Raw genomic sequence first — 17,346 nt, 5'->3', positions numbered from 1 at the left:
TGGGCCATGTATTTTATGCAAAAAGGAATTCATCTCTTTAAGGCATGCTGACATTTTCCGTTTTGTCACGGAGTAAAATTCACAATCACAATCCACTTGGCACATTCTTTTGTAATTTCATTAGATTTATCAATGTATTAATAACACAAAAAATACCCCAAATAGACAGTAGAGAACTCGCAAAAATCATTTTTAGAGCAAACTGTAAAAATGAAAATGATCAAATACTCTGAGATATAGTATCACTATCACCAAAGAGACAGAACAAGTTAGATAGCTTAGTTTCAAAGGAATGGGTGAGAGACATATACGTTTTCTTATCACATTAAACAAGTTCTTTGTGAATTAGACTGCAGTCCCACCACTGGAAAGTCGATTAGTCTAGAATTTTATTAAACCAGAAATCTATGTGACCACAATTTAAGTTTTCAACAAATGAGCTTAGGGTTTTAAAAAAATCTATAAGCCAACATTTGTAATTAATTTCAGAGTGAGATATGTATCTTGCTAAACTGATCCCAACCACATAATATTAAAATGCAAACCTGACCTAGAAATATTACTCCCACTTTTGAGAAAATACACCCACAAAGTCTAAGAGCTGTTCAACACAAGCTCATAAGTGTGATCTCTGGTGAGAAATCAGGGAGCTTGGTCTAATTCGTCTTGGTGTTCCACAATCTCTTCCTTTATTTGCAGCCTCATTTGATAAAGTGTGGGATTGCGGAGAATCAAGAATATCAGAGAGAAACCCTGTCTGTAACATACAACTTGTGCAGCAATGTGTTTTGAAGGTGTTTATGGACTGCTGGAACTGCTCTTGTGCCATAATATGGAAATTTAGCTAGTAAGAAAACAAATTTGCAATGTATCTCTTACACAACCTGTGTATCGGATGACATTGGGAGTCAGTATAATGTACCCAGGGTTTCCCTGCCCACTTCTCTGATAGCAGTAGTAATGGTTTGACCTCGTGTCAGGCTCTCTTGTCCTTATCCCAGGCCTGTCGGGGCTTCATTCCTCCCCAGCACCTGGTGTCCACGGACATGACAGGCGTCTGACTGCAGGATCTGACTGACATGTGTTTCTCCCTGACAAACAAACACAGCTGTGAGAGGAGCACAAGACTTCAGGCGTTCACACACACACACACACACACACACACACACACACACACACACACACACACACACAGTGACTGCATTAGATTCAGGTCATTTATCTTCTGAGGTTTAAAGCAAAATCAGTAGTTCTGGTTGATGGACTGTGGATTTTAGCGAGTAGTGTTTTTTTGAAGGTGGGTAAATCAAGGAGTTGAAGCCTTATTCTACTGCTATTCCTTGCAGAGTATTGCTCATTATTATACGGCTTTGGCTGTGCTCTGGACCTTCCTCACAGAACCGGCCAGTCGATAAATCTCTGTCTCTCTTACAGAGCTGACAAACGTAAACTCTGCTCAGCCTTTCACCTCCTTAGAGATACACAGTTTCACCAAGAAATTATGGAATCAAAAGGACACTATTCAACAGCTGACCGTGATTCACACACTGAAATAAGTTCAAACGACTGTGTAATTTAGTTAAAGTGCATTTTTATATTGGTCTAATGAAAAATCATGGTTTTGTTCAGTTTGTCTATAGAAGCAAATATCTTTTTCAACAAAGAAAAAAAATTAAGATTATTATGTTTACAGTTTTTTTTTCAAAACTGCACACACAAATCCAAGAACTGCACACACAAAATGCAAAATGCCTCACATCTCTTGCAAAATGAAGCACTGCATTCAAAATATCACAAAATATCACATCTCAAAAGCAAACATTTGCGAAACACTTTTGCCGTAATATTAATTCCTGTTAGATTTTTGTGTGTTACATAGAATTGTGTGTTGTGTTTTGCAAAAAGTGTTTTAATTTATGAAAATGAAAACTGAGTCAAAGGCTGAGAATTAGTGTATGGTTTTGTCAGCTTTCAGAAATTGTGTGACAAGTAAAGATTTTGTGTGTAAGCAGTTGAAAAAAACTGTAATGTTCCCTTGACACCAGAGCATTCATGTGCAGAATATATACTAGCCGTACTTACTGCAGAGTTTTATTCTTTTTCTGGAGCTTTTTTAAAATATAACCTAAAAACGATAAGATCTAAATTTACTGGTTTTATTCAAATAAAAAAATATTATGACTGCTTCCACCTAAATACATTGATTTTTATATGTAAAATAAGGTAGAAATAATTCTTTAAGATGACACTTTTTACAGTGTAGTACATAACATAAAATATTATACATATTTTCAAAATACATCACAATAAACATTAAAATGAAACATTGACTACAAAAGTTTTCTTAGTTTTATATTAATGAAATTCTACTTTCCTATTAGAGCTCATTTAACTTTGGTTCATGGTGAAATTAAGTTTTAATCATACTGAAATAATTCTTTAAGATGACACTTTTTACAGTGTAGTACATAACATAAAATATTATACATATTTTCAAAATACATCACAATAAACATTAAAATGAAACATTGACTAAAAAAGTTTTCTTAGTTTTATATTAATGAAATTCTACTTTCCTATTAGAGCTCATTTAACTTTGGTTTATGGTGAAATTAAGTTTTAATCATACTGACCAACATTAAGTAACATTTGACTTATGTCTAAATAAAACATATTATGTCTTTTTAATAAATAATGTTTTACTTTGTATGATTTTTTTTGTCTTATGGGAAATAAATATTTGTGATTAATATTAAATCAAAATTTAAGGTTTGAATGTAACTATAAATAGGATTTGTGAAAAACTAACAAATTAGAGTATTTGTTTGTTTTTAAGTTGGTCCAAAGTATAATTTTTTCAGTGCATAGGAAATTTTCACAGAATTGGAAGACATCAAGTTCTGAACATGTCCTACTGCTTGTTTATGTATTTATTAAATATTTGAGCTAATTTAATTATGTTTTCAGCTATTCAGCAATAAGAGTGTAGTTCTTTCAGCTCATTTGAACATATTTTTACATACCATGAAATCCATTTCTCAGAATTCCACAGATTTTTGGCCCAGAAAATACAATATGATTTGGTCTGGGCCAGCTTATATTAATTAGTTAGCTCTTTTTAATGTATCAAAGCAGCAGGTACCATCCACCCTGTCTCCTCACGGTCAAGAAATAAGCATTAGGATAAATCTGCTTTAATATCATAATGATATCATGTTTCTAAATCAGTTTCCATCTTTTCAAGACAATGTGAGACAGAGGGACAGACGGGCTGGACGTGGATAATCTGACAGAAGTATCTGCCTCAACAAAAACAGCGGTTGTCCTTTAAAAAGGACATTCTACATTTAAACTCAAACAGGTCAGATATAGATCAGGAGCTGGAGCTTCTTCTCAGACTGTATATGTTGCTTTCAGGGGAACAAAAAAAGTGATCCAGTCCTCAAAGAGTCAAGGAGAACCTGAGGGAGATCATGCAATGCTACATTAACATGAAGGCCGCCAGTCTCCGAGCAGAGGACTTCTCTCTCTCTCTATGCTTGCTGCCACCTTCCTTCATTTCTTGATTGAATTAAGTAGATATAGACATAATGATGAATTTATTCCACTGAAAATCTGCTTGGGGATCAATGACATCAAGAGAACTGCACTGTAAAAAATGACCGTGAATTTAACGGTAAAAGACTGTAAAAATGCTACAGTAAAAACCTGTTAAATGGTTAACGGTAAATTCCCCTACTATATACGGTGGATACATTACATGTAATTTTACGGTAGTATACCGTTTTTTGAAGTTAAAAAGACCGTATAATTTACAGTGAATAACTGTAAATTGACATTCCCAGAATTCCCTGCGTTACATTTCAAATTTGATGTTTTTCTGTTGAAATAACTATGTTTCTTCTTAGTTTTTTCTTATCAGTTTTGTATATTAGGGTTGTGTGTTACACCTAATGTTGTTAAATTAATGTTTATTGCATTATTTCAGTTTCACGTGTGTTACCATGATGGTGTTTAGTGTTTGTGTGAATGACACTGTGCACCTTCTATATATGTTGTTATTTAAAAGCTGCTTGTGATGGGCTTTGGTTCATCATGTGACTTTCTCATCACCACCTGTATTGGGTGGATATCAGTGTATTACAAAGGAACAAAACTGATTTCAGTATTTCAATAAGGTTGGTATATTAACATTATATCAGTTAATGAAATTACGGTATTTAACTCAAAATTTAAGTTAAAACAGTAAAACCTAAAATGTCGCTACCGTATTTTTTTACGGTAAAATTCCGGCAACTCCAGCTGCCGTTTTTTTACCGTAAATTTTACGGAATTTTTTTTATAGTGTGGACAACACATTAAACATATGCACTTATAAACAGAGCTGTGTATATTGGGTTTCAGAAACCCAATATGATTAGATTTTTATTTCACCAATTTATTTGAAAAGACAACCAACTAATAGCTGCAAAAGTGAATGTCAACACTACGGACAGCATCAGGGCTATGACATCACACTGTGTAGGTTAAACATTTGTTATGAAATCCTTTGCTAGTAAAGCAAGCCTTCAATCTCATCACTGTGAAAGACTGAAAAGAGAGTAGATTACTATGTGCAAAAAAACATCTCATTTAAAAAAATATGCATTTGCATCAAATCAACTGAATGCAGAAGTACAAAAACAAGTGCTTGTTGCAAAGAAAAAAGTTGTTGCTTTGGAGCCTAAGCAAGTTGTGTATTAAGAAATTTATACCACATACAGTATATAACTACTGGAATTTCATAGACTACACCAGCAGTGTTTTCAATGAATAAAATGACATATATAACATGTATATGGTTTCATACATAATTGAGATGTGGAAATTAAAATGTCTTTAAACAGTCCAGTTATAGGTGGCTCAAAGTATATTTTAAAAGATGCAAGTATAACAAGCATAAATCAAATTTTTTATAATTTCAAAATGTTGTTCTTTTTACATTTTATTTTTACAAATTAATTTAATTTTTTTAAATTAAAATGATTCATTATTTTTTTAAATATGTTTTATGATATGTTGATCATATTTATATTTAGAATTTTATATTTTAATTAAAAATGTTCAATAATCATAAAATATCAATTTCATAACATTATTTTTGCTATTATAACTCCTGTTGTAAATGCATTTATTCCACCTGCTGTATGTGCAGAATTTAACATGTTTGTGCCATATATGCTGCTTTAGGTGCAGCTTCTGTGCCTCCTTTGCAGTCTAAATACTATATACAGTAAGGTTGTGCATCGATATCAGGAGACAATACAACGGGAGCAATGCAGACACACCAACATATATAACCTACTGATTGCATTTAACCTTACTATGACTCATATGTCCTGCCTCTTGTTTCAACTAACCCAAGATCTGAAATCTCACATGAGACTATTCTTTTAATGCTGCAAAACAGGTCATGGATGGCAGTTTCACGTTTTACACAAAAAGTCCACTGCTGCTGCTAATTTCTGACACATGGCTGGAGCTGTGGGTGCAGCTAGGATGCATGGATGATGTATTTCTTCAATGCTTTTACCGCATTGTTAACCACTATTCCCATCACCGTTTACACCCAGCGCTGTTTATTCTCGTCGGCTTACATATCTAATGTTCATGCCACCTATCAAATGTTTTCTTCCATTCAGGCCTGTCACTTTACATTGGCACTTATTGGGCTTACAAGCAACTTTCCTCAATGTGGTCCAATGGGCAGTGTGTTGGAAAATGCAGCAGCGTGTGGATATAAATACCAGGCCTGGCTTTCTTATACACAAAACCAGCGGGTGACGTTTACAACAAGCACAATATCGCTCAAGACACGGCCCAGAAATGACTGCAGTATGTGGCCAGCACAGGCCGGTGTTCGCTGCATTCACCGTACAGGACTCAACGGACATTATAACAGTGTACGTGAATCACTGCTCTCCAGCACGGATCTCAATGCGATTCACTGCGTCCTTACCTGCACACCCACTCCTAAGGATGAATGATTATGGCACAGATCGGCGCGGTAAAATGCTTCTCATGCGATGTATGAATAATCCCGGATGGATTGAGCGCTGTCTCTTTTCTCTGGCATACTTCAGTCAGGTGCGCGATGAGAAGAAGGGGGTGCGTGGCGCAAAACGACACTCGGTACTTTCGATGACACCGGTCAGCGCGCGGCTCCTTCAGGGGTGATATCACTCGCATCACATGAAAAATGTGTCTGAGGCCAGATTTGCTTGCTCGGTTAGATCGCCGATGTGCTTGGATATCCCGTGCGCTATATATATACACAGTATATATATGCACACACACACACACACACACACACACACACACACACACACACACACAATACAATGGTGAAAAAAGGTTCATACATAAGTCCAATAATATACACTACTTTTCACCATTGTTGGGTTACTAAACTAAACTAAAACTAGACCATTAAAAATGTTACTTGAAATGAAATAAATGTTTGAAATAATATATGCAAAAAAACTTATTTACTTATTAACTTATTTTAATAAACTTATTTTATTTCAGCTAGTTGCCAGAGCAACATTTCTAATTTTCATTTATTTTAAGATAACCAAAACTGAAAATGAAATAAAAAACTTAAATTGAAAAACTTTAGTCTATAGACATATTTAAAATAATAATAATAATAAATGAACCAAAATAAAATATACTAGGCCCATATTTATTTACTTATATATATATATATATAGTATTTATATATCTAAATATTATATATATAAAACATATAAAATTATATTTAATATTACATTTAAATAAAATTTAGTAAAAGTATTATCAAGTAAATTTGCTTTAGTGTGTTAGTGCATTAAAAGTGAACTTCTTTAAAGCATGACAAAAGATTATTAAAATAATGCAAACAATAGTGAAACAAAAGTGAACATTTTCATTTGACATTATTACATAAGAGCACTTAAGTGTGTTAAGAAAAATAGTCATGTATACATGTTTAAGCATTTTTAAGTTCACTTAAGTGGCCTTTTATTTCATTAATATAATATATAAGTACTTTTTTTTAGTATTCAACACTATTAAGTGCACATCTTTATAACAAGATTCAGTCATCTTGACATGTGGTCCTCTGTTATATCACCCGCATCATCATGGGGGTAAACATCTAGACTTTTGTACAGTTTGGTATATTAACATTGTATTAGTTATGAAATATACACTTATGAACTGTGAAATAGTCTATAAAATCCTAAACATAGTTTAACAGCACATTATTTTGAAGGAGGTTTTATTTTTAACCGTGGGTTTATAGCAGGTGCCTGTCAAAGGTGTTCATTGTAATTCACTTACTCACCCTTGGTTGACAAGTAGACAACACAGAATCATGGTAACCTATGGTTGTAAATGATTGTTTCAAAATGAACTATTACAAGTGAGAAAGGAGGAGTTAAAGACGTGTTACAGTCGCCCACCGTCAAGCTCCGCCCTTGACCTGAGCATTCTTTGCTGTGATTGGTTAGCGCTAGTCATAAGCAAACAGCGATTGGACAGCTGAGAAGTCATTCATGTGGCCTAGCAACAACAGCAAACAGAGATCAGATCAAAAGGCGGGGCTTGTCACAATACTACGCTCCCTAGTTTCCGGAAGGAAGCGTTACATGACAGCAGTGACATAAACGTGCAAGATCAGGATTGCAGCTAAACACACTGCTAGTGCCAGAGCGTAGTAGCTATGTCTGATGCTATAAAAAATGTGGCAATATTCGGCAGCACGGGGATGACGGGGTTAGCGACCTTACCTATCGCAGTGGCCGCAGGTACACAGTTACACAATGACACTTGGGATATACTGCATATGTTATTTCAAAGTTTCTTCTTCTCCTATGCGCTTTAGGATATTTCAATGCAGAGCTCGTGTTTGACCTTGCAACGATGTGACTGTTTAAAAATAGAAACTTGTGTGGAAAGTTGGGGTCGTTCAAATTTAGGCTACTAAATGCTTGCAGGATTAACATAGTTGCAGAGTTGTTGATTAATAACACGGACCCAGCAGATGGTGCTAAACTTGAATTTTTCTGTGAATTCAGTCTTGGTTAAAATGTTATTTTTTGTTTGACTTGTTTTGTTTCTTCTCTAATGCATTGTGATCACGAGACGTTTGCGAAACTTCTTAGTCATGCATAATAACTAACCTGCTGCTGAGTCATAGTATGCATGTGAAAGATAAGCATAAACTGACAGTTTTGATCTGAACACTGCAGAGGTCTTGATCAGCTTGCCTCCACTTCAGTTGGATTCATTGTCATTTTTGTTGAGAGTAAATAACTATATGAATATCAAATGTCAAATCAATTAACATAAATATAATACAAATTAGTGCTCAGTTTTTGTTTCTTTTTAAATAAATTTTCAGTAATCAAATATTGTACTTTTATAAAACCATTGTCTCATTTTCATACGAGCCGTTTCAAAATTAATTTGGCTGCACTGTGCTTTATTGTTGTGTTTATTGATAGTTGTGATATCTTATGGTCATCTTGACCAAACAGGCATGGCGTCTTGCATGCTCTTTCATTTCAAGCAGTATGACCAAGTCTTCTCACTTAGATTTTTGGCTGTTCCAGGTTACAATGTGACTGTGCTGGTGAGAGACGCTGCGAGGCTTCCTGCAGACCACGAGGCCTCCAGAGTGGTGGTGGGAGACGTTCTGAACAAAGATGATGTGAAGAAGACCCTGGAGGGTCAAGATGCGGTCATCATCATTCTGGGGACAAGAAATGATCTCAGTGAGTTCACTTAAAGGGGTCATATGATGCTTTTTTAAAGATCATTATTTTGTGTATTTGGTGTAACAGAATATGTTGACATGCTTTAATGTTCAAAAAGATATGTGGGGGCGTGTTAGAACGAGCCGTTTTAGGGGGGCGTGGCAGAGTCTTAACTTTGATAAAGAATATCTCTTTGGTTTTGAGACTTTAGTCTTTCCAACTTCAGGGATCTTATCTATGCACAATCAGCTTGTAACACTCCAAAGAGAAAGGAAAACTTGAAATCGCATCATATGACCCCTTTAAACTCAAAGCAAATTCGCTTAGTAATGTCATTTCTTTTTCGTTTTTTGGTCATACATGCATCATTCTTACTAGTAATAAGAAAATTCAAAACAAAATCAGCATGAAAAACTGGGTTTACTTCCGTATTGTGGCGTAATTCAGAGTAAAAATTCCTTTTGGGAATTAATTGCATCATGAAACATGATGCTCGGAGGGAACGTTTGAAATAAGTGGTTGAAAATCAAACAGGCTTGGAGTTACTAATAACTGTATCCAAATATTATTCAAGTTAAGTGCACTTTATTTACTTGTTCTCTGAAATTTTGTCTGCTGGTCCCACAATGATGATGTCTGAGGGAACCCGGAACATTCTGGAGGTCATGAAAGCCCGTGGAATCCGCAAAGTTATTGCGTGCATGTCAGGTATCGGATGTCTGAGCCGTGTTTCTGCTTCATTAGTGTGCAAGCGCATACTGACATATGAAGAAACTGCTGTATCTCTCTCTTTTACTTTTCACAGCGTTCCTCCTGTGGGATCGTGCCAAAGTTCCTCCTCGCCTGGTGCCGGTCACTGAAGATCATGACCGAATGTACACTGTCCTGAAAGAGTCAGGATTGGACTATGTAGCCGTCATGCCTCCGCATATTGCTGGTAATTAGCTCTAAAAGATCAACATCCCCAAAATATGGTTTTGGTTTTGGTTATTTTTCAACCAGGACCTTTACTGTATGTTTAAGAAAATGTGTGATTGTTGTCTTTCTAGGTGACAAACCTCTGACTGAAAAATACACTGTGACTGAGAACATGTTAAACGGAAGAGTTATCTCCAAATATGACCTGGGCCATTTCTTTGTCAAGTGCATTTCTACTTCTGAATGGGATGGAAAGACAGTTGGAGTTTGTGGAGAATATAGTTAATCTACTCAGGGGCACTTAGTAATTATTGATTTATTCTTCGCTGGCCAAAATGACTTTACTTTTGCAGCAGCCTTATTTATTTATTTATTTTTTTGCTACTTATGCCATTGTAGAAGTGTCAAATAACTGAAGCTTTTTTTAAAGTTACTGATTGCACCTATAAAGCTTTTTTTTTTTTCATAAACATAAACTGACCAGCAATAAACGTGGCTATAGTTAATCTTAGAAGTTTTGTTCTTACTGAGAAATGGATCGTTGGAGAACTTCGCGCTGTTTGTTTCGCCTTAAGAATCATTGAATGAAAAACTATGTAATTTGCCTAATAATGTAATCATTTTATGTTCTGTGTTTAAATAAATATGTTAATTTACAAAGTTATTGTTTCTCGTCTACGTTGGTAGTATATTATGTGTTGTACCCGCTGTTTAGAGACACAAGAACTAGTAGGTGCTTACGCAACTACAATACCCGGCGTGCATTTCGCGCGTGACGTCAGAACTGATTGAATCACCGGCGGGACAAAAACCCCAGCAAACGCTTCCAGTCACGCGACGCTTCAGCAGCGTTATATAATTTATAGAAGGCGAATGAATATAAATCTACACGAGTTACATCGATTTTGGAGTTCGTTTATATTCTTTACAGGTGAGTAAAACATGTCATCCAGAAAGTAATAGCGGGTAGTTAACATGCTAAGCTAGCGCACTGATTTCTGCTCACACAAACTCCTCATACATTGAATACATGACTTGTTTTTGTGTCCATTTAAAAAATGTTACTTTTGTAGTCAGTTGCTGTTCTGGAAGGCTGATATTGTAAATATGCCTAGTTCAATTCGAATGACTTTTTATATAAAAATGTCTATTAAAAATCAGTCTCGAGTTGTCGCAATACATAACGTTACAGGCATAGACTCGAATACGGTTTCGATATAATTAAATATAACTTTAATATAATTAAATATGATACAGTCACATATATGTGTGTATGATACACACATTGGCCTCATTTCTATCAGTTATAGTTTAGGTTGTGCATTTAGGTAATTATATTAAATATTATAGGATAAGATGACTCCCACCTTCTTTTTCTCTCTTGATGATGGATGGCACAAAGTCTTATCTCAACTCATTTAATGAATGGCTTTAATCTCCTTCATTTTGTCATTTGATCTGGTTATGAACATATGTGAGATTTAGCCTAATCAGTCAAACAGTTAATTGAGCTATTTTTGGATCTCTGGAAATGTTAGGCTGAATATTATTATTTTTTTTTTTTTTTTTAATATTGAGAAAATCTCCTTTAAAGTTGTCCAAATGAAGTCCTTAGCAATGCATATTACTAATCAAAAATTAAGTTTTGATATATTTACAGTAGGACATTTACAACATATCTTCATGGAACATGATCTTTAATTAATATCCTAATGATTTTTGGCATAAAAAAAAAAATCAATAATTTTGACCCATACAATGTATTGTTGGCTATTGCTACAAATATACCCCAGCGACTTAAGACTGCTTTTGTGCTCCAGGGTCACATATTGTTTATTTTTAATAAGGAATTTGTGGACACAATGTTTTTAGAATTGTGCAATAAAAACATATTTTTAAAAGTAAAAAGATAAAATTAGACCCTTGGGGTAAAATGCTATTTTTTAAATTATTAAAAAAAAAAAATATATTTTTCAATTTAATATTAATTGTACTTCATGGAGTTATTATTATTTAGTAACTCAATGAGTTGAACAGTTTAGACGTCTGAAATGTACATTAAAACCTATAGGCTATTTTGACATATCAATTAAAATATGGGAAATGAAATATTTCTATATTCGTATGCAGTCATAGAATAAACTTACCTTACAGATTAATGTTTTTTACTGAGATTTTTCTTTTCTGTCTTTGAGTATTCTATTATCAAGTCTCTAAATGATTAAAACTACTGAATAGTTGATTTAGTACTTTACATGAATTGTATGAAAAATAATTGATACATTCTGTACAGCTTTAGCAAATGGTGTGGTAATATGGCCTCTTTGAATGATTTACATCATTCTCGCTCTACTATGTGAGGTGTATGTTTTGCATTTCCTCATAGGAGCAGTCTTAAACTCAAACTCACTGTTGTTTTGCAGTGTGAGAAATGGTGGCCCAGGGACAGAAGCGTAAACTCCACAAGGAGGACGAGAGGAGGTTCAGCATGGGAAAGTCAGCTGCAGTCCGTGTTGGACATCTCCATGGATAAGTTCCACCGCGACCAGGCTCTCGTGAAGCCCTGCTTATTACGGTCGGTTCTGATCAACAACACACTGCGGCAGGTCCAGTCCGAGGTCCGGACGCAGGTCGAATCGCTGTCCGCTGTAAAAATTCCCACCAAATTAAAACCAGAGCCCGATTTTACACAATTATCTCCTCCAGCGGAGCATAATGCACCTTTATTGTCACCGAATGCTGAAAATATAGAGGATACTTTCATGGCCTGGACTTCAGAGGAGGATTTCTCTTTATCTTCAGCCATTTCTGGCATTCTCAAAGATCTAGATGCAGTCATCGACGCCGGTCAAGGGCCTTGTGCATCTCAACGGGCTCCGCTCAGCTCTGTAGAGAATCTAACACCGTGTCCTCTGAGGACTGAAAGAACGTCTGACATGGCATCGTCCATCAAAACGGAGCTGATGCGTCCTCTAGATAAACTTCTCCTAGACATCGACACGGCTGTGTTTGAACCGGAGGTGAACCGTCTGCAAGGTTTCTCCGTCACGGCCGAAGATCTAGTGAAGTATCTGCCATCCCTGTCCAAATCCCCATCAGCATCCTCTTCCTCATCTTTAGTCTCTCACAGTCAGGCCACATGGGAAATCCAGGAGATAGAGCATGTTATGGACATCCTGATGCGAACGTACCCGCAAAGCTGATTTTGATGATATCATGTTCCTGATGTTGAGGTCATGAACAGTTTTTATGGAGGCATACTGAAGAAATTTCCATAAGGGATTGAATAAAGCTGTGCTACCTCGTGTTTACCAACCTGTCATGTTAAAAGTAGTTGATCTCAAGGTCAGATGGTTAGCAGCAGTCATTAGTCCTCTTGTTTATGCACATCTCATTCTGTTTCAAGAAATGATCTTTCATGCAGATTCATTCAAGGCATCATTGAACAGAGTTCAGCGACTGTTATACACAATTTTTGTTGAAGTGAATCCTTCCAAATGTGCCATTTTGTTTATTTTTTTATTATTTTATGAAATAATGTTATTCTCTGAAATATGCACTTTCCATTGAGTTTAAGTGTAATATGGATTCTTGCATAGTTTGCAGGTTACCATTAGGAGTGTCCTTTAAATAGACCAAGGTCATAAAAATATGATATTGTAATGTGCAGTTACATGAGCATTATGAATATACTGGTGCTGTTTCAGCAGATGAACGTGTAGTTGCCTATGCAAAATATTTACTATGCCAATATGAAATTATAATGTGAATATTAATCACCCTTTGTATTCTATTGTTGTACTTAAAATAAAGTGGTACTTGGTGACATCAAGTGGCTAAATAAGTCATTATATTTAAGAAACAGAGACAGTTCCCATACTAGACCATGTCAAATTGCTATTTGGAGAGAATGCTATGGAGATTAATTTATCATTTAAAATCTAATATGTAAATGGGAATAATTTCCTATATGAAAGGGATAAGATACAGATTACAAAATGAGACATACCATTTTCAAGCTACAAAAAGCTTACAAGAAAAGGATAAGCCTTTAACGAGTCTATAGGAAAAATTACTTAATTTTATGTCATGTGAAAAACAAAAACTACTAATTTGATTAATATTTCACTAATTCTAGTCCTAATATGTACAGAAACAACATGGGAGACGGGAAACTTGTTTATTCCACTTAGAAGAGATCAGGGGCCCTTTCTTCGTACGTGGCTAACTCAGTTAGCTGGATTTGATTGTTTACGATTTGGCCTGATCTTGGATTGGTTGGTTCTTCAAAGCTCATCCTGGACTTGCTGTCATAGCAACAGGTCCGTACGCTTAACCCTGCTCAGGAGCAGCTTATTTCATGTAAACAGGATTAGATTGCATCTTTTTAAGCAGAATTGATACTTAAAATCTGTCTCAGCCACCGCTACTTTATTACAGGAGTACCCTACTGATCCAAGGACAATAATTTAAAAATAATCATTTAAAAATTAATTTAAAGATGATATAAAAATGTTGTGTAGTCTTTAATACTACAGACACAGCCAGCTTTACTCATTGAAAGATTTATTCGTCATAAAATAATTACTTCATAATTGTAATAGTCTTACACACATGCTATACAGATAATGTAGAGTCGTGCATTAATTTGAGTGATGACAGCTATTATGGGAGTGGCTTGATGGAGCGCAGGAGATACACAGAGAACTTGATCTTGACCCTTAAGAAACTTTAATTAATGCTGTCATGTAACAAATCTGTTTCAAATATAAAATTAAATGAATTGCTAATTACTACATTGAAATAAAAATGTAAAGCCTGTACAAAGAATAGAAATCATGAATATAAATAATTGGGAGTCATGTTAAAATATTAAAGTAAAATAAAAACACATTTCATTTATCTATTATAACATTTATGTAGTTTTGTTCGCTTGGCTGTTTTCTTATAAAAGTCCAGAAATTTGTCAAGTTTTTCATCAGGTGTCTTTTTTAGTTATATGATGTCATTACGTTGCTGTCTTGCCGCCAGCCAATCGCTGCATTGCTGATCGTGGTTTCGAGTATCGATACATAACCGACCCATGAACGCGCAATTATCTCAGATAACTCAATCCAGTCATACTAATCATCAACAACAGCTGCGTTCGAAGAACCGAATTAGCCAGATCCTGATGATGATATCTCGTGTCATTTGATCTTGGATATAATAAGCGACGTACGAAGAACGGGCCCAAGGTTTTTTTTTTTTTAATTTTGAGTGGTAGGTTATTTAAATTTATCTAGGCCTACATAATGACATGTTTATCACAGATTTTTTGAAACCTATTTAAAGAGAGATAAAACAGGGTGTGTAAAGAACAACCTTCCTTTAAGATATATTTTTATCACACCTGGCCATACAAATGCATCAAGTCACAAAGTACCAAAATTACTTTTATTTTTCTGTGCATGCATTTCTTAAAACACCTTTTGTTCTTCTGACAGTGAATATCAGGCACCTTTTTCTTCCCTACAATCCAACATTGAAAATACAATAGCAATGATACAAAGAATATTTAATGAACATACAGTACTATAATAAAGACAAAAATATTGTGTTCAGCATAACCACTGGCTGCACAAACCTAAATAAAAAGCCAATTATAAAGTGCATCCGCTTTACATGGTGCCTTTGGAAAATAAGTCAATATGTGGGGTGCCAGGGTCAGGCTACGCCAACATATTAAACTCCTCTGCGCTGTGACGACCTACAAACAACAACGTTTTTTCGCCCAATAAAACGGGGAAAAAACTAAAAAGCGGACACAGTAATTGCAACAGTAAGCTTTGTTAAATTCAGAGGCTTTGGAGTTGATTTGAACCCCTGATAGCTATGGCCATATCTGGGCTAATCCATGGAAGGGTTATAGGGAGGATAAGTGTGCGTGTGTGTGTGTGCTTGTTGTGGGCAAATTAAAAGTGCATGCATCAAGGCCGCATTTTTCTAATCAGACGCTTCGGAAGTGAGACCCCGGGCGAGGCAATTTAGTTGAAGAAGAGAGAGAGTCGAGCCAGCCGAAGGAGGAGAGAAGCAGCCGGCATGTCACTTTTTGACCTTTAAGCCCATCTGATGAATTTCTGGTAATTAAGTCGTTTGATTGGCTGAATTAATGATTTGGATAACTGCCCTTTAAAGGCTGTTTACTTCTCAGTAAATCCAGCCCTTTTCTGCTTGTCCTGTTTTTTAATGTAACCTTTACAGAAATTACTATACGCACCAGTCACTTTCATAGCAGAAAAAAATAAATGAAAAGAAATTTCCTGCCTCCTCAATTTGTGTGTGTAGAAGCATGTTTTTATATGTAAAAAATAAACACACACACACACACACACACACAGAACAGTATTGGACAGGTGCAAGCAGCAGCATTCTCTTCCTGTTTCTGTGGTCCAGAGCGGTCTTAGTCCATGCAACAAAAAAAATAGTCACTTAATGATCTGAAAACAGTCATCAGTTACGAATCCTACACAAAACAACACTAAAGATGATTCACACTTAGGACACAATGAGCAAGTTTTCAATTTCCTAAAGCAATGTCAATATCCCCTATAGTCTTAAAGATCAGATTTGGCAACTCAACAGAAACCGAATTAGTGAAAATGTTCTTCCCAGATGCTTTGCTCCTACAAAGCATCAGAAGCGGTTCTGTCCAACAGTGAGGTGTACTGTATTGCACATCTCGATTGTCTTGACCTTAAACTGCAACGTGTTGGTGTTACATGTCCAGACAATTGTGCAGGACACTGTGAAAGTAAGTGACCTCATCAGAATGTGGAGCAAACTGGTGTTTTAACTATTGATGGAGTTGTAGGACACTTGAGAGCTGGGATCCAGAGGATTAATTGAGTCCTTCTCTGCCTCGGGCGATTCATCATCAGGCTCTCGCTCTATTATTGGCTCTTTATCCTCATCTTCCTCCTCGCAGCTCGGCAGCTGGAAGAAAGCAGTCCAGCCGTGCACATCTGCAAGCTTGTGGAAAGTACGAAGGACCAGGAACATGATCATCAAACCCACAAACAGGTAGACTGTAAGAGAAAAGAACGAGAACTCGTGTAACCAAACAATTCAGACAACAATTTCAGGTACAATTTCAAGTGGAAGTAATTCAGAGCTGTGAGGAACAGAAAAAAATAACTACATTTATAATACAATATATACATCTGGCATAATATTTTTTTGGGGGAAAAAAAACAAAATTATATATATATATATATATAGTATATAGCAGGAACACAAGAACAGGAGTGTAACAGGAGTGTAAACATAATAAATACCACATAAAAGATACCACAAAGGACACTGATAAAAGTATGTGGTGGAATATGGCACCAGGGAAGGACTAGAGCTGTGGACTTATGCACTTTCAGAAAAATAGGCCGTCAGTGGGGCGGTAACTTTTCAAAAGACATACCTTTGCACCATATTTACCTCTAAAGAGTGTATTTTAGTTTCTTAAAGGTGCATATTAGTACTTAAACTGTACATATTAATACCTAAACAGTACATAATGTATTCAATCAATGGTACATGAGATATATGTGACCCTGGACCACAAAAGCAGTCTTAAGTCGCTGGAGTATATTTGTAGCAATAGCCAAAAATACAT

At 35.6% G+C, this 17,346-nt stretch overlaps 2 protein-coding genes and 1 pseudogene across 2 annotated transcripts in view; 2 read left to right on the top strand and 1 right to left on the bottom strand.

Annotated features, from left to right (window-relative positions):
- The first annotated feature begins 7,626 nt into the window (after window positions 1-7,626).
- LOC107692505 (flavin reductase (NADPH)-like) lies at window positions 7,627-10,346 on the top strand. The gene is made up of 5 exons (XM_016491592.1): window positions 7,627-7,829; window positions 8,637-8,798; window positions 9,399-9,488; window positions 9,586-9,717; window positions 9,830-10,346. Exons 1-5 carry the CDS (start codon window positions 7,745-7,747, stop codon window positions 9,982-9,984), a joined length of 624 nt encoding a protein of 207 aa, XP_016347078.1. The 5' UTR covers window positions 7,627-7,744; the 3' UTR covers window positions 9,985-10,346.
- Window positions 10,347-10,428: 82 nt separating this feature from the next.
- Window positions 10,429-13,531, top strand: LOC107692504 (SERTA domain-containing protein 3-like; annotated as a pseudogene).
- A 2,561-nt stretch (window positions 13,532-16,092) lies between these two features.
- LOC107692503 (potassium channel subfamily K member 6-like) overlaps window positions 16,093-17,346 on the bottom strand; it is a 5,759-nt gene continuing 4,505 nt past the window's right edge. The window contains exon 3 of the mRNA XM_016491590.1: window positions 16,093-16,765. Within this exon, the coding sequence (XP_016347076.1) occupies window positions 16,530-16,765 (236 nt within the window). The 3' untranslated portion in view covers window positions 16,093-16,529. The remainder of the gene's footprint in view (window positions 16,766-17,346) is intronic.

Source organism: Sinocyclocheilus anshuiensis, unplaced genomic scaffold (genome assembly GCF_001515605.1).
Source record: "Sinocyclocheilus anshuiensis isolate Anshui unplaced genomic scaffold, SAMN03320099.WGS_v1.1 scaffold1082, whole genome shotgun sequence".
NCBI classification, from domain to species: domain Eukaryota; kingdom Metazoa; phylum Chordata; class Actinopteri; order Cypriniformes; family Cyprinidae; genus Sinocyclocheilus; species Sinocyclocheilus anshuiensis.
This window is presented reverse-complemented; position numbering and strand designations above follow the sequence as displayed.

Coding starts and splice junctions, on each gene's coding strand:
- LOC107692505 (XM_016491592.1), top strand. CDS start 7,745: ATGTCTGATGCTATAAAAAATGTGGCAATATTCGGCAGCACGGGGATG. Junction 7,830..8,636: donor ACCTATCGCAGTGGCCGCAG/GTACACAGTTAC, acceptor TGGCTGTTCCAG/GTTACAATGTGACTGTGCTG. Junction 9,718..9,829: donor CATGCCTCCGCATATTGCTG/GTAATTAGCTCT, acceptor TTGTCTTTCTAG/GTGACAAACCTCTGACTGAA.